The sequence below is a fragment of the Sceloporus undulatus genome, chromosome 5 (assembly GCF_019175285.1).
Source record: "Sceloporus undulatus isolate JIND9_A2432 ecotype Alabama chromosome 5, SceUnd_v1.1, whole genome shotgun sequence".
Classification (NCBI taxonomy): Eukaryota; Metazoa; Chordata; class Lepidosauria; order Squamata; family Phrynosomatidae; genus Sceloporus; species Sceloporus undulatus.
Window position 1 is genome coordinate 85,915,015 of NC_056526.1, and position 17,121 is coordinate 85,932,135.

Consider the following 17,121-nt stretch of genomic DNA (forward strand, 5'->3'; position numbering starts at 1 on the left):
TACCAAACAAGGAATTTAAAAGAAAATTACAACAAACAAGATTGAAAAGAGAATTAGCACTAAATTTGTATTTATTTCAAGGATTTTGGAATGGTGATTTAAATTATTTTAAATAAATAACTAGCTTTATAAAAAAGTTTCCTCTAAAAGTGGGCTTCATAGCTAAATGTGATAGGAACTGTACATCTTGTGTGCTTTAACTCATTTCCGACTTGTGGTGACTCTATGGCCTATCATGGTTTGTTTGTTTGTTTTTGGAAAGACTTGTTCAGAGGCGGTTTGCCATTGCCTTCCTCTAAGGCTGAGAGCATGTGACTTGCGTAAGGTCACCCAATGGGTTTCATGGCCAAGTGGGAAATCAAATCTTGGTCTCCACAGTCAAATAACTACCTCATGCTGGCTCTCTCCTTCAACTTACAATGGCTGTTCAAGAAAAATGCATTTCATGCAATGGGAATTTGAATCATATACAAAGTTAAGCAAACGAAGCAGTCAAAGCAATTCAGAAGGACATGGAAACAAATGGATCTCTGATTTCATGATGCTACAAGATCAAGGGGGGTAGATAAAGACAAGGGAAAGCACATAAGAAATATTGAAACATTTCTGAAAATTGCTTCTGAATCATGAATGCTAGGAGTCATTTCTAAGAATTATTATTACCTCTTCTTTGGTATAATCCTGTGCTTTTATTAATCCTCCTGGCCACCAGCATGAAGGGTTTGTTTCCTCCAGTTTAATGGCCCTGACTAAACTGACTGTGGCTCATTCAGCTTGGAAGGCTCCCTGCTTTTGTCTACAGCACACCCTTAAAGACACCACAAGGAATTTATGCAATGAAAGGAAATTAAGATGCTGCAAACATTGTTGTGGGGTCCAGGGGACAATGAACAGTCATTATAGTATCTTAACAAAATGCATGCAGGGGCTAAAAAGGAATCAAACTAATTTCTACTGCTGTTGCGTTTTGAGAAATAATTAGAGAGGATAAAACTCCAGAGCCCCATATAATACTATGAAGACTGTGTGAGCAAAATGGTGGCAACTGATAGTAATATAAAATATACTTCAATATGAAGTGAAAGATGATGGAAGAAATACTCCCAACCAGGCGCAAATACACATATTAAAACATTTTGCAATAAAGAAATAAGTAGCCATTTACAAATGGAAAGCATGGACACTATTAAATGTTCCCCTGTCTCATGTTTCCATTACCTCAGTATATGGGAAAGGGAGGGGAAAAGGGTAAAATGACCATCATTCCTAGCCTCGGTCATTAATTGTAGCAATCTTCACTTGGCAGCTGACTGCAACTTTGATATATGGAAATAGCCAAACTGGTTAAAACATGGCACGCTGCCAGTCTCTACTGTTGATCTCCTTGAAAGTGCCAGATTCTTTGTGCTGGAGCCCTACTTTTTGCTGTTTGGAGACTTTATTAATATATTCATTTTATATTTCACCTTCCTCCCAATACGAGACCCAAGGCAGCTCAAACAGATTAAAACAAAATGCAGCTAAAAACAATCATTTTAATAGAAAAGATTAAAACTATTAAATAAGCGATCCTATTAAAACAGCACTAATTTTAATCAGTTTAGAAGCATGTGTATGCATGTGTGTAATATTCAGAGGAATGCTAGGCTGCAACTCTTCTGCTATGTCATTTCAAAGAAAAATCTCAATTAAAAAACATTAAACCATATAACATTTATAGACACACCTGCAGCCTAAGGTGATTCTGCTAAGAGATTTACTAGTGACAGTGAAAACAAGGCAATTCACACACATGACCATGAATACCGTTTTCTTTGAACAATATACATTTTTGTCCTGTTTAATCTGAGCCTGTTTCAGAATGCCAGACACGAGGAGAAAACAAATCACAGCACTTATTCCAGCAAAAACTTTCCCTAGGGAGATTCCTGTGAGATGCAATCCAAAAGACAATGTTTCCAAACTCTGTGCTGCAAATAATTGAAAGCTATATAATATTATTCATCGTTTCTGAAATGAAAACTGACAACGATCTGTATAAATATATTTTACTGTATATGCTTTATGGATCAAATTTGGACTCACCATATACCTAAGTCAGTCTTCACTCTCTTGCCACCTTAACTAGTGGTCTCTGTTCATGGAAAGGAAAGATATATTCATGATGTTTATTGTGACAGTAATATGGAAGCATGTGCCCTGTTGCTTCACAAAATACTACAGAAGTCATGTACCACTGTGGGCAGCTGTGGAAGACTAAGGGGCTGCATTAACTGCCATGGGACCTTGGAGAGCTGCACTCATTCTCCACACCAGCTCCCACCAAAATGTCCCAAATGTCCCCATATGCCTTCTAGGGGGCATGGATAGTATTTTCACTATGGTTTTGGTCCATCCTGGACCCTTTTAGGCCCTGGAAAGGCCTTTTTCAACAACAGGAATTGAGCAAAAGTCACTTTTTATTTACTTGTTGTTTAAAAAAAAAAAGCTTCTCCTGACCCTAACTGGCCCAGGGGGCTTCCAAACATGGCGGAAAGGCTATGTGCAAAAACATTCTGATATATATATATATATATATATATATATATATATATTATTGACCCCTGGAGGGGGTGCACAATGGGTGCACTGCAGAGCCTCACTCTGACACTCCAGTGGCTACTAAATTAGCCTTAGGCCCACTTGTGGCCCACAAGCTGGCCTTTGCCCATCCCTGATGCAGAACGATAAATATACACTTGTCTGCCTTGACATTTGCCCAGCACTAGGAAGTGCTATGGACAAATTTACAAGAGCTTTAAAACAAACTTCTCAAAGACAAATTCACAATATGCTACAAGGACAGTTACAGTAACTTCTCATGGTTCCCACACTCATAGCCACAAAGCCACATCACGTTTTTCAGTTTGGGAACGCTAGTGCTAGGGAATTCTGTGCTCTGCCAATGCTAAGGGAACTCTGTGCACCAGAAGGGCAAAATGGGATGATGGCCATTTGCATGCTCACCCTGCACTGTCTCACTAGAGAACCACAATGGGTGCACTGCAGAGCCTCACTCTGACACGCATGTAAAAGATGCATCAAGAAAGTAGCTGGCAGAGGGCAGCAGCCTATCTGAGGTCTCGTACTGAGGATCCCTTGCAGTGAGACATCAGGTAGGTTTCAACTACTCTGGGGGGTTCCCAGGATGAGTTGTTGGGCAAGTGAGGTTCCCAGAGAGCAAACAAGACCCCCTGAGAGTGACTTTTCTTAGAGTGAGGGACCAGAGGCTATGTAGCAATATTGAACACCCTCTGTGCCAAGACTCTAAGGGTGCATCTACACTGTAAAAGTAATACAGTTTGATACCACTTTAAGTGCTGTTGCAGAGATAAAGTTCTATCTGCCCCCCCCCCCCAACCTACTGCTAAAAAAGAGTGAGAGATTTTACTTGAACCTTGAAGATGGAACTGCTCTGTCCAAATTTGACATAGGACAGTGGAACAGTTCCTGGCTGGTTTCTGATCTTAAATTTGTACTATGAAACAAAGAATAGCAAAGGATAATCTTCAAATCTCTTTTAGTTATTCATAATAAGAAAACAGGAATTATTAGGTATCAGTGCTGATAATATATTGGTGCATATGTTTAATAGTAATGAAAAGCAGTAAAATATGCTCATTTGACAGTCTGTGCGCAATCAACCAGTGTGCAATTAATGCCACTCAAAACCTTTCCCAAAAGTCTTTAAATAATTTGAAGATGAGGAACTGGCTTATAATGTATTATATAATAAGCTACCTGTGGCATAAAGAGATTGTCTGAAATATTTATTTTGAATTAATATAATGAATCAGTTGCATTTGTTTGGCTGGTGGGAAGCACAGATTCCTAATAATTAACTATTCACAAAGTTACTTCAATTTGTATTTTGCTTATGGGAAATTATTCATAAATGACAGTGAATTCTTTCCTATGGTTTCAATGCATCTGTGTCAGCATCTGATCATCTCACCTCATTCATTCTTCCTCAGACGAAGTTTTCCCCCCTGTTTTTCGCTTCTTCACACTCCTTCACTAGCACACATAGAAAAGCACAGCCAATGGACAATTGTGTATTTTAGACTCTGGACTTACTCATTTTACAGAGTTGTCCTTCTTTTAAGGGCAGTGTGTATTATTTCACTTATAGTATAATTCTATACATTTATTCAAACAGAAGTCCCACTCTGGTCAGTGGTGGATTATTCCCTAATATGTTTGTACAGGATCACAGGCTTAGTTCAAAAGATAACAAGCTAGTCCTGCTGTGTTGAGAGCACTCCTGTTATTTCTGCTGGCTACAGCCCTAAACATTTTCCCTAGTGCTCTTGGTGGCAGCACTAGTTGTTTCCATAAAATTTGTCATGGCATATTTTTCAAGCTGCTACACCCCAGTTCGCTTTTGAAAAGAGTGTATTTCCCAGCAATGTTTCTTGTTACTATATAGGCAAAAAAACATAAGTAGGAAGATCTAATCATCTTGACATTTTCATTTTTACTTAAAAGCAACTCTAGCATATTGTCACCCATTTCCCATAACCCCACATACACCTTCATTTCAAGTTAAGTCTTCTCACCAGTTATAATACCAAGTAACCTCCATCAAGCAGATTTTGTTAAACATAAGAACATAAGATTTTGTTAAACAAAAGAAAATCTCAAGATTCTTTGAAGCATTCACTTCTGTGTTCTTATTCATGGTAAGTTGAGGTGGAAGAGTACTATTTCTAAAATCATGCCCTCCTACTTCAGTTATTTTGGTATTTTCATTAATGTTACTGTCATAGTAATCTCTTGTGATTGATGTTCCAGTCTCTGTCAGGCTTCCTTTATCAGAGAGAGGAAAAACTATGACATGGTCACCACTTCCAGCCTATCTCAGTAGTTCTAACACTACTTCACCTATTCTATTTTTATTGCAATACATTTCAACTTAATTCAAGTTTCATCTGTGGGGGAGCTTGCCTGGAAATCAGTGCTCTTACTTTAAAATGAAAAAGAAAAATCTTTTTCTTTGGGAAACTTTGGTTTCCCTATCACAAGAGTGGATAATGCAAAGCTCTTTGACTACACCCCAACCTGGTTTTTTTTTTGGGGGGGGGGTGCCAATTAATGTGCTAGGAACCATGGTGCATGAAGAACATATGCTTCTTCTGCCTCAGTAAATCATACCCTCAAAAGCCTACTAAGAATGCAGTTCTGCAGGGAAAGGATTAATGGGATTTGGTACATTTATGAAACATAATTGGTAGGTTCGTGACAATGGTAGTGGATGTGGTACTGTGGCTTAGCTACTAGTCCAGAGAAACACCAAAATCAAGACTCAGCACATGCAAATGAACAGCACCAGGGTCAGGGGGTATCCTCACGGACAATGGATTACTAATGAAATAGACACGCATATCCTCCCACCCTGAGATCTTGCTATTCACAACAGACCAACACACAGATTAACATATACATCACTTCCTCCCAACGAAGGATCCCACAGTATATATACCCCACACACTTCCATGCCACTACCCTCTGAAGATGCCAGACACAGATGCAGCCGAAACATCAGGAATAAATTCTTCTAGAACATGGTCACATAGCCTGAAAAACCCAACAAAAATTACAGTGGTACCTCGGGATACGAATTACCCAGGTTACGAATTTTTCGGGATACGAATAAATCCCATAGGGATTTATTGTTTCGGGTTACGAAGGTTTTTTCGGGTTACGAAAAAACCCTGGCGCTGTTTTAAATGGAGCCGCGGCGGAGCCGCGGCTTTTTTTCCATTAGCGCCTATGGCAATTCGGGTTATGAAGGTTTTTCGGGTTACGAAATTAGCCGCGGAACGAATTAATTTCGTAACCCGAGGTACCACTGTACCTCGAAATCTTTGTCAAATCAATTGACTTAGCAAGAATGAAACAGCTATACAGTAATATTCAATTCACTGAGCAAACATACACAGCATATTATCTATCCAAATGCATATATACACAGAATATTATCTGTCCAAATCAGATTCTATGATAATGCTGAAAACTGACAAGCTATCCATGGGACACGAACGTTTGTGCCATAGCAAAGTCCAGAAAATGTCAGCAAGAAGTAGCATCTGAACAAACCCATGTTAAACAGAAAACAATTTTACAATACATGTATATGCAATTTATAGTACATTTGTCATGGCATTTAGAGCTACTGATGGCACAGTCTACTGATAGTAATATCTCCAACCTGTCTGCTGCTGAAGTATCTGGGGACAAGAACTTGCCACTACGTTATGGATCTATACCAACAGCAACCAGGAAAAAAGTCAGAGTTTGCCCAAAAACATACCTGCTCACTACCACCAGTTTGACAAATATTTAAGCAATAAATGAGAATATCAAAGGCAAAAGAAACTTGATAATGTTTGGTGTGAGGAAGGTAAAAAACGAACAAACCTAAATCCAAAGACCATATGCGGCTACCAGAAGAAATTCTTTCCCACTCATCTCATTTGGAAACTGACAAGTATAACACTAAGGGATACTGAAGTGGCAAAGGAGAGAAACAGGGTACTGAGAAGGAAAGGTGTAACATTAGCTACTGATTGAATTGCCCTTCTCCCAATATATAGCCTAAGAATAAACCAGGTGACAGAAGTCAATTTTTTCATGTTTACTCTCAACTGTGATCTTTCCAGAGCCACTGAGCAACAGACCATTCTAGGAAATCCATGGGGTGCCAGTGCTCCATAACGGCACAAAAATCACTTCTTACTACTAGTGAACCTCCAGACAGGGTTTGGACAAAGCATATCCAACTTTTGTATGAGTCGAGGTCAACTTGAAGGCAGCTAACAACAACAACAACAACAACAACAACAACAACAACAAACCAACATCTCATTTTAATGTAGTACTTTTGATTATATTTTACACTAGTAAAGCCAACCTAGCTAGTCAAAAATTTCCAACAAACAATAAGGCTGACCCTTCAACATTTTCTGCTCACACACAGGGTCAAACAGAGAACCCTTCAAGCCTTTTTTTCAGCTAAGCCTGAAAGCAATTTTATGTGCTTCGGTGCTCTCTTCTTTCATGACGTGGAAAAAGTTAAATTCATTGAAGAAAAGTAATATTTCAGATTTCAAAATGCATTCATATATAACAACATACAGTAACTTATCACAACCTTACATTTATCTTAATTTATCGCAAACCAAGCATGATAAAGAATTCAGTTACAGTGCTGGGTTTAAAAGTCATCATTTTTATTTCCTAAACTCTGAAATTACACAAGATTCATCTGTTCTGATTGTCATTAACTCTATAATTTTGAACATGGTGCTAGATGTTGGCATAAAAAACAATACAAATAATGTTTGTGCTTTGAGCATGTTTCAGTGTTGAGTTAACGGGTTAAGCAAAATTAACTACACCCATCTAAATAGCAGATCTTGTTTGAACTGGGAGGGGGGGTTACTTCTTGTACCTAATTGATTTATCCCTTCTTTTCTTTTAACTTCCTACATTTCCCAAAGACTAGAAGATCTTACTCTGGCTCTGACCATCATCAATACAGTTCTGTGTATTTGACTATTCTGCCAATTGAGGACCACCTTCAACAGCCCATACTATTATCATCTTTTGTTTAATGACACAAAATAAATCCACTGCAGCAACAGTTTGAATACAAAGTTCAATATCAGCCTACATTATTCCTGGAAGATCTCCATGTAACAAGAAGAATCTGATAACAATCTGTTGAAAAGGACACACCATCGTTTACAATTTTCTTATTGCAATAGTACTGCTATCTCTGTTATCCATTGCATCCATAAGAATCAGTAGTATTAAATGCCATTATAAACTCACATGGCACTGTTCGGAGGTAGAGGTTGTCTCGGATGATCTGCTGCAGCTCGTGGTCCACTGAGCCCTTCTGGAACCTTAAATTGAGGTAGTGACGAAGATCCTTATCCACAATGCCTCCTAGTAAAGATAACAAAGCATCAACTGATTAATTAAAAAAAAACAACAACAAGAAGGGCCCACTCATTTCTTTTTCATTTACATCATTGCCTTTACTTGTAATAGCATCAATCACTTCCCAGCTCTGTTCTCTTCATCTGTGCCACCAGAGATGACATATTTCCAAACTGAAAAATAATTGGGTCCCAGATCTCAATGTATGTACAAATCTAGCCCTCTCAGAAAACTAACCATTATGCAGATCAGATGGTTGATGGTGAAATGGGAACAAAGAAAACTAAACATACACACATACATGCATACTTGTTCATTCCCATCTACTGAAAGGGAAAAAAATGTCATGTATATGGGGCTCATCCACATAGGGAGACTTGAATAGGAATGAATAGGTTTACATTCAGTTTCTTCTCTTGATATCAGCAAGATGGATAACAGTGTTGAGATATGTAGTCTGGATTATGGTTAAATTTAGATATACTCAGACAGAAATGAAATGCCTGTGGAGATGGCCAGAAAGTTTGATCTAATGCAGAATGTGGCATCCAGAATTGCAAGCAGTGTAACCAAGGGTAATACTCCAGTTCTGAAGGAGTTGCAATGATTAGCTGTTTGCTTCTGATCTCAATACAAGTGTAGTATAGATCTTTAAAAGGACTAAACAGCTTGGGATCATAATATATGCAGAAACGTCTCTCCTTTATTAGCCTGTCCTTGACAAAAGATAATCACAAGAAATTTTTCTTTAAAGATGTTTCTTAACAAAGGGAAGAAACTTCTTGGTTGAGGTGTCCCTGCTTTTAACTTTAAAGGAGATACCCGTGGCTAAATCTAACTGGTAGTCAATAAAATAAACCTAATGAATCTATGGGAGTTCATTGATTGTAAAGGACTGCTATACAGCACAACCCCCATATCTGTGAGACCGTTACCTGAGGGTTCACTTATCCATTCCCAAAATATTAAGAGCTTTCTAGGCATTTTCATGGTCCTTCAGTGCAATTTTGTGGTATGCTTCCAGTGAAATTTGACCATATAGTCATGCTGGAAAACCTAGGAATGTGTAGAGAGGTGTTATCTCTAGGAATATCTCAGTCCTCCAGTGAAACTCTATGGTCAACTTCCACCAGAAGTTATTAATTTCAATAGGGGTCACTATTCTCCAAAGTGTTGTGTTTCCATAGTAAGTCTGGAAAATATCTCACACAGATATGGAGAGGGGGGGGGTCATACTGTAGTAGAGAGTAACAAATGGATTTAGGCTATAGGAATTAAATTATTAAATTCAAAACATTCTAAAAGTGTATACACAGCTATTAAAAGTATTATTTGTATAGAGCCCAGCAAAAGTGAAAAAGGATTTTCCCTCATTTCACTAACACATTATTACCTTCATTATTCAATCATAGGGAAATGCATAAATTGGGATGCGGGACCTAGAGTCTCCTAATCTTGCCGAAAATGGTTACCATGGATGAGACAACATGTATTAATTTCCATAAACATCCAAATCATTTTTTTCAGGCAATTTCTTTTTTGGGCTACCATGTTTTTAATCTCTAACTTTCTGACAGCTTTTATGATGGATAATTCATTACATGCTTTCAGAGAAATTAGCTCCGGAGACAGACTGCAAGGGAAAAAATGTTCTGGTAATGATTGCAATTAGTTGTTCTTTTTGACTGGCGGAAAAGAGTAGAAGTCCTGTAGCTCTCCCCCTTCACCCTCCTAGAATACAAACAGTGAAATGGATGCCTACTAACATTGGAAAATGCTAGCTATATGCAATGTGGAATGAGAAACTGGAATCATTCAACTTATGGAAAGGACACAGGAAGACATACCATGTAACACTAAGAAGTCTAAAATTCTGTTTTCCTAACCACAAAGAAGCAACCATCATCGTTATCATTCCTCCGCTCCTATTTGCACTTGGCTTACTTATATAATATGTTGGCTTTTTACATATTGTCAATTGCTTGCTTCCATTAAATGCATTAATAATAATAATAATAATAATAATTTATATTTCGCTTAATCACTTGGAATCCAAGTGGATTACAACAATAAAATGAGATACAGTTAAAAATTCTAAAAACCAGTTACAAGTAATATTGTTATTTGTAGCAGACTGCTCCCATTCTTAGATCCTGAATGTCTCACCACTTAACTATCATCCAAGGGTCTAATATTATGAGAGAATAAAAGAAATATCTCCATATCTGCAATGTCCATATCATATGTAAGTTTAAATACGTTTATTATGAGGAACCTTACTCATTACTCACTTTTTGCAGTATGTTATCGACTTATTACAAGTAAATACTGTAGTAAGCAACAAATAACATTAATGAGCCACCCTTTTAAAATAAGAATTAAAATAAATAAATAACAATAAAATGAGTAGTGAATTACTTTTTTAAAAAATCCAAGCTCTGTTCTAGATTGATAAAAATATGTTTTTGAGAAGTGAGGTATTTCTTTATACTGTACATAATTAAACTGCAGAATTCATTGTTGCAGTTAATAGAGATAGCCCACCAACCTGGATGGTTTTAGGAGGGAATTAGGCTTCACAAAAGACAAGGATATCAACGGATACCAGACATGATGGCTCTCTATTCTTGGAGGTAATTGATCAGAACAACTATGTCTATGAATACTAGTTGTTATAAAACATGAGCAGGAGGGTGCTATTGTGCTCATATTCTTGCTGTGGGATTCCCACAGATTTCTGGCTAGCCACTGTGCAGACATAATGCTGGACTAGATAGACATTTAGTTTGATCTAGCATGGCTTTGCTTATTGGATATTTCTCCAAAGCTATTCACAGCAAACATCTTACCAAGAAACACAATAACCACCTCAAACAAATGGATATTAATATTGAGTCACTAATTAAAAGTTCCAAGTCCATGGTGTTCATTATCATATTTTAAGGAAAATGACATGGACAAACACAAGGAGACTTATAATTATAAGAAGACTTATAATTTTCTCTAAACAAGAATAAAAAAAGAGTAGAAGTACAGGTCTTGTAAACCACAGATGTATTGATAAAATATTATTACTGAATTTTATTTCTCAGTTCTGGTCTGGCTGTAAAATATATTTTCTTCTATCTGTTGCTCACAAATAAAATATTTTTAGTGCTACATCATTTTTATTATATTTTCTTTAAAGATATATTTGACACAACTCATGTACTTCTACTTATTCATCTTTTATCATTGTTCAGAACTTGGTATGCTACGTGCTATTTTTTACTTTGAGAATTTAATCAATTTCATCTCAGCCATGAAAAATTTGCCTGGGAGCACAGAGATACTATGATTAGAAATGAAACAATTTCTTTTTCATTACGATTCCAAAAATATTTTATGTAAAACACAGCTTATGATTTCACTGACCTGACCTATGTGCTTAAAGAAGATGCATTTCTTAAATGGTAGATTTACACAACCACACAACAAGCGCAACTGCTTGTACAAGGGTCATTGTTTGAAATGGCAACCAAAGTGACCTTTGTGCCATTATGTATCTGAACAGAAGCAGAATATGCTGGAAAATATCATTATTTGGGTTTAAGCCACTAGCATTTCACAAAGGCATAGCTGTTAAAGCTTTATAGCAATCTGAAATGTTTCTGACAACACTTCAGTTCCTGCAGTTTAAGCAAACACATCCAAAAAATTATGATTTAATAACATTACCTCCCTGAACTGGCCTTCCTAAAAGAGGTCTTATTTCCATATTCACATTTTAAACTGAAAGCACTATCTGTCCCATCAAGCCAGGTGAGGGAAATTGTGGCCCATGGGCTACATGAAACCCAAAAGGACCTACAGTGCATCTTTCAGGGTGTCTCCAAGGTCCCCAATACCCAGACGCAAAAGTATAGCATAAAACAGTCAATCATGCTGCCTTAAAAGCTGCCAGGGGTGCAACTGGCCTTTTAAAAGAATTTTTTCTCTCTTAGCCTGTTTTAGACACGAAATACTGACCACTTCTGGTACTAAAATATGGGTGGTTTATCCCACTGAATTATGGAGAAGGGCAACCCTCCCCCTCCCACAAGATCCACACCTGAATTTAACAATAACTGGACTAGGGAGATCTAAGGACTCCAAGAGTAGTGTTTTTTTTTTTGGGGGGGGGGGATGACTTGCTAAAAGAAGATTCTAGGCACTGCAGTCCATATGGTACCTTTCCTTTTGGATCCAGTCTTTCTCAGTGGAGAAACAGAAACTGCTGTCCTCTGTATTGTTGCATTTTATCACATAAATTTAAAATTAGTAAAACTTTGACTAAACTAAAACTGAAATCAAAAATGCTTCTGGTCACAAGCATATCAGATAAGGGAGACTCAACATGCATTACTTTTTTTCTGTCTGGGAGTGGAGTGGTTGTAAAACTAGCTGAAAATACTTAAGTTACTTCAAACAGATTAAAATACTTGTGATTAATTTTACTGACATATAATTGACTATCTAAAACAATTGCTAGAAGTTACTTCCTGTAGAGCACAAGTAGTCATGTTTACTCAGGAGTAAGCTCTGATAATGTCAGTGGCACTTGCTGTCAGATAAATGTGCATAGTATTCAATCCTTAAATAGTTAGCAGTCTCTATTAGTTGCCACCAGATCCAAATTTTTCATAAGAGGTGGACAGTATGCAAAAGGAGAAAAATTGTGGACTGGCACTAGTGCAGAAGAAATGGGGGATCAACATATATTTATTTCTCAACAGCTTTAAAAAATAAACAGAATTGATCAAAAGACTACATTGCTATTGTCCTAATTTGCTAGTGACAACATGAAATAGAAACATTTGTATATAAGGTATCATTTTTACCTCTGACATGAAGCTAGAAGAGTTCAATTCTAAGAGGTAAATGTACCAACAAGGCAAATGCTGGGTATTATGGGGTAGTGCATTGGTCCCCATGAGAGGGACACTGTGCTCTTTAAGAGATTTTGGACAATAGTCTGGGACCTCTGGGGTAGTGGTTTGAGTGCTGGACTAGGATTCTGGAAGGCCAGGACTTGAACTCTCATTCAGCAAGGAAACCTATTTGGTGACCTCGGTAAGTCATGTAGTACTCTAAGAGGAAGGCAATGGCAAGCTTCCTCTGAATAAATCTTGCCAAGCAAACCTTATGATAGGGTCACCAAAAGTCTGCTTTTACTTGGCCTTATCTTGTTCCCTTTTTGGCAGGAAATTGTCACAAACTGGGCAGTTGGAAACCACATAGAGCAGAAGAGGGAGATATTTGGCCTTCCAGATGTTGTTGGCTTGCAAGTCCAGCATTCCTCACCATTGGTTTAGCTGACTAACACTGTTGGGACTTATAGTTCAACAATATCTGAAAGTCTGCATGACTGCCATCACAGGTAGAAAGCAAAGTCTTAACTAACTTAGCATCAGATTTGGAAGGTGAGTTCTTATTCACTCTTTAAAAAACATCCATGTTAAACTATGGCGCATTACAGACCGCCATTTAGTCTGCGCTCCGCACATACTAGGATTAAAAAGGGGTGTGCTAGGGTTAGGAAGGGTCTTACCTTCCTAACTGGCCCCGTCCCTAGTATGTATGGAGCGTGCAGTAAATGGTGGCTCCCGTCCACACGGGCACCACCATCTTTACGTCTCGGACGCACAGTGTCCGGATGTGGCGTGGAGGAAGTGACGCCACGAGTGTACAATGGCACCACTTCCAGGTGCCAAGAAGAAGCGCCATTTCGGCACTTCTTTTTAGCTGCGCCGGGAAGCCTCGCGGTCTGGCTGCTGGGGCTTCTCGGCGCAGCTAATGATGGCGGCGGCAGACTGCCCACTTTTGGGTAGTCTGTAACGCACCTATATGATGAAAATGAGCCAATATGAACTCCATACTCCTGATTTTTAAAGATAGTCACAGTGATGTTAGTTGGGTTTGGCAGATCTCTGAAGAATACCACAGATGTAAAGTATGTTCAGCTGGTGCTCATGGCTCTTATTTGAAAAGTCTGTTGTTTTCTACCTTGTAAATATCAACTGCACATTTGCCAAAAGCCACACAGAACTCAGCAAGGCAAACAAAAACTTTGGGAATCATTTCTGAGAGCATCGAAATTACATTTTTCAAATAAAAACTACCCGACCAATTGTACAAGCTGCTTTAATTATATTGTGAAACATGACAAAGAAGTAATCATAAGCGTATACACCAGTCCCAAAATGACAGATTGTTGTCTGAGTTCCATTAACAGAACAACTTTACTTCAAAACAAACAAGTGGAGCCAGAAAGCATACATTTTGACTGCTTTGTTTAGAAAGAAGGTGCAGAAGAGTATTGATGCCAATTCAGATTCCACTGAAATCAAAAAGACTTTCATAAATGACTTGCATATGATTAGGCTGGCAAGCTTCTGTGTGTATGTGTGCTTTCCAAATAAGAATTGTGATAAAATGGTCTGATAACAAATGGTTTAAGACAGATGGCAGATTTCACCATTACACAATCCCCTGTGAAACCGTTCTCTGGCACAATCACTCCAGATTGAAAATTGACTAGTCAAAATACTATTAAATAAACACTAACATTTTACAATGCTGCATCATGCTACAATTTAAAAGAAAAAACTAAAAAAATGAACAATTTTTTTCAGTTGAACAAGAGAGAATATATCTGACTTATTTTGAGAGTATCTCCAGAAATTAGATTTGATTAAACTTGTATTTGCTTGAGTTTTGCCAAACAGCATCAGTAAGACAGAAGGAATAATTAAAAAGTAGCAAACAAGTTTAGGGATATGGTTATCACATACACAACTACAGTTACACCAAAATCTATCTATCTATCTATCTATCTATCTATCTATCTATCTATCTATCTATCTATAATTAAAAATATAAATTAAAAACCTGATATACATATTTTATATGTTTATTATATAATTGTTATTATATTTATAATAAGTTATGCAGTTGTGTGATAAAACTAATGAAATAAATCAGCAGATAAGCTTTTAGGTAATGGAATATGGCACATGTACAATTCAGTTCTCTAAAGCACAGCACAGAAGTAAGTGTGCAACTACAATAATATCAAGGCCAGGAAACAAAATAACCAGATTTTCCATGTCGTTTAATTACTAAAACACCAATTGATCCAAAAACCTGTAAGACGAGAATTTACCCCTAATGTTCACAAAAGCATAACACACAGCAAGACAATGATAACTTGTATTGAGAATCTTCTAGAGTTGAGTCAACTGTTCCATTTTCTAAAATACTCTTATCCGCTAGTTATGTTAAGCTCTTAAGTGTCTGTATAATTTCCACTGTAGGCAAATGCAAATGATTGAAACAAAAGTACTTATTTAAATGAAATATAGCTGCTCAGAAATATATGTTCATAATACTATAGAACTGGACACAAACATAGTGTGAACACTTTTGGATGTGGTTTGTGTATATGTGTAGCTCCTCACTGCTAGGAAAAACATCTTGAGAGCCAGTGTGGTGTAGAGGTTTGAGAGCTGGACTATGACTCTAGAAACCAGATTTCAAATCTCCACTCAGCCATGGATACCCATTGGGTGACTTTGGACAAGTAACACTCTCAGTCTCAGAGGAAAGCAAGGGCAAATCCCCTTGAAACATATATTGCCAAAAAAATCCTGTGATAGGTTTGCCTTATGGTCTCCGTAAGTTAGAAAATGACTTAAAGTCAAAGTGTAACAACAATTCAGTGATAAATTGAGGGAAAGCATAAGCTTTGTAATGGAAACACTAAGTGCTCAGCATGAGATATATTGTGGGTGAGACAGCCCTATTTTTCACCTCTCACAACAGATATATAAGAGTGTGTGGCTGATCCAGAATTATCAGTGAGCATCTTTGCAAGCAGGGGAGGAGAAGTCTTCCCAATCCAATAACTAAACAGACTCCACCACATTTCTCAATTTTTCTATCCTAGACACAGCACAACAAGAAAAATCTAGAAGATGACAACTGCCTTCTGCATTCCCTTTTTCCACTTAAGATATGTAGTATTCATTTGCTACAATCTGTTTCTCTGAAATTAATGCACAGGAAGGTTCATATATATTCTTAATTAAGTATTTGATTAAGCATTAAGCATTTTCAACAGTTGTTGTTAATTAAGTATAGTAATGAGTAAAAATCAAGAGACAAAAAATAGTTGGGAGGCTATTGAAACCTGAAATGATAACAACAAACTTTCTCTTCTATCTGTGCATATTTAACTCCCTGACCTTCAAAATATGGTAAAGTCAATACACTGTCATAGTTGCTTAGACAGATAATTTCACCTGAATTTTTCATCCAGGTGAAATGTGAGCAAAATATTCCTTAAATTATATAACGTATAATTTCTATACCTAGAATACCCTCCATCCATCTCTTTCATAGGTATGTACCAAAGGGTTTGACGCTGCATGTTTGACAGACCTATTTAAAACAGCTTCATTTATATACCGCTTCATACTGAACTAACAGTGTCTAAGCAGTTTACAACTGTAAGCTAATTTATTATTTAGATTGTCCCCTTTATGGCACACAATGAAGAAACATTGTTCAACAGAAGTATATAATTACAGCAGCAGTAGCAGCTGCTTAGAAAACCTCCAGACATTCTGATGACTCTGGTTGAGGGCCAAAACATCTTTAATTTGGTCTGAAATGAACAGCCACAACATAACATGTTAAACATAAAACACCCATAACAGCAGAAGTGAAAATGCACCTGGGTGTGAGCCAAAGACAAATAATTGCATCTCCACATTACTAAGGCAGACAGGCAATGATACTCTTTTACCAGGCTGGGCAATGAAACTGCCCTTGGCATAAAACAAAAAAAGGATTTGAGGCATCACCATGGTTCCCTCACATTGTGGTGATATGCTCTGTTCCCACACTAGAGGCCAATGTCATGGATCCTGTTACCCCAAAAGATGGGGGGACACTGGGGGTTCCACCCACAATGCCAGCATCCCTTTGACATTTGGGGAAATTATGATTCAAAGGAGGTTTGCAAGAGGAGGGTAACTGCAGGGATATTATTGTAGGGATGAAGCTTTGTACAAGAACAATAATTGTCACTTTTGTTACACTTTTCACTGCTAT

The 17,121-nt window shown here is 37.5% G+C and overlaps 1 protein-coding gene across 4 annotated transcripts in view; it reads right to left on the reverse strand.

Moving 5' to 3' along the window:
- Positions 1-17,121, reverse strand: part of MAGI2 (membrane associated guanylate kinase, WW and PDZ domain containing 2) — a 782,933-nt gene that overhangs the window by 615,366 nt on the left and 150,446 nt on the right. For all 4 annotated transcript variants that reach the window (XM_042468280.1, XM_042468279.1, XM_042468278.1 and 1 more), the window contains exon 2: positions 7,876-7,992. In XM_042468280.1, coding sequence (XP_042324214.1) covers positions 7,876-7,992 — 117 coding nt within the window. The remainder of the gene's footprint in view (positions 1-7,875; positions 7,993-17,121) is intronic.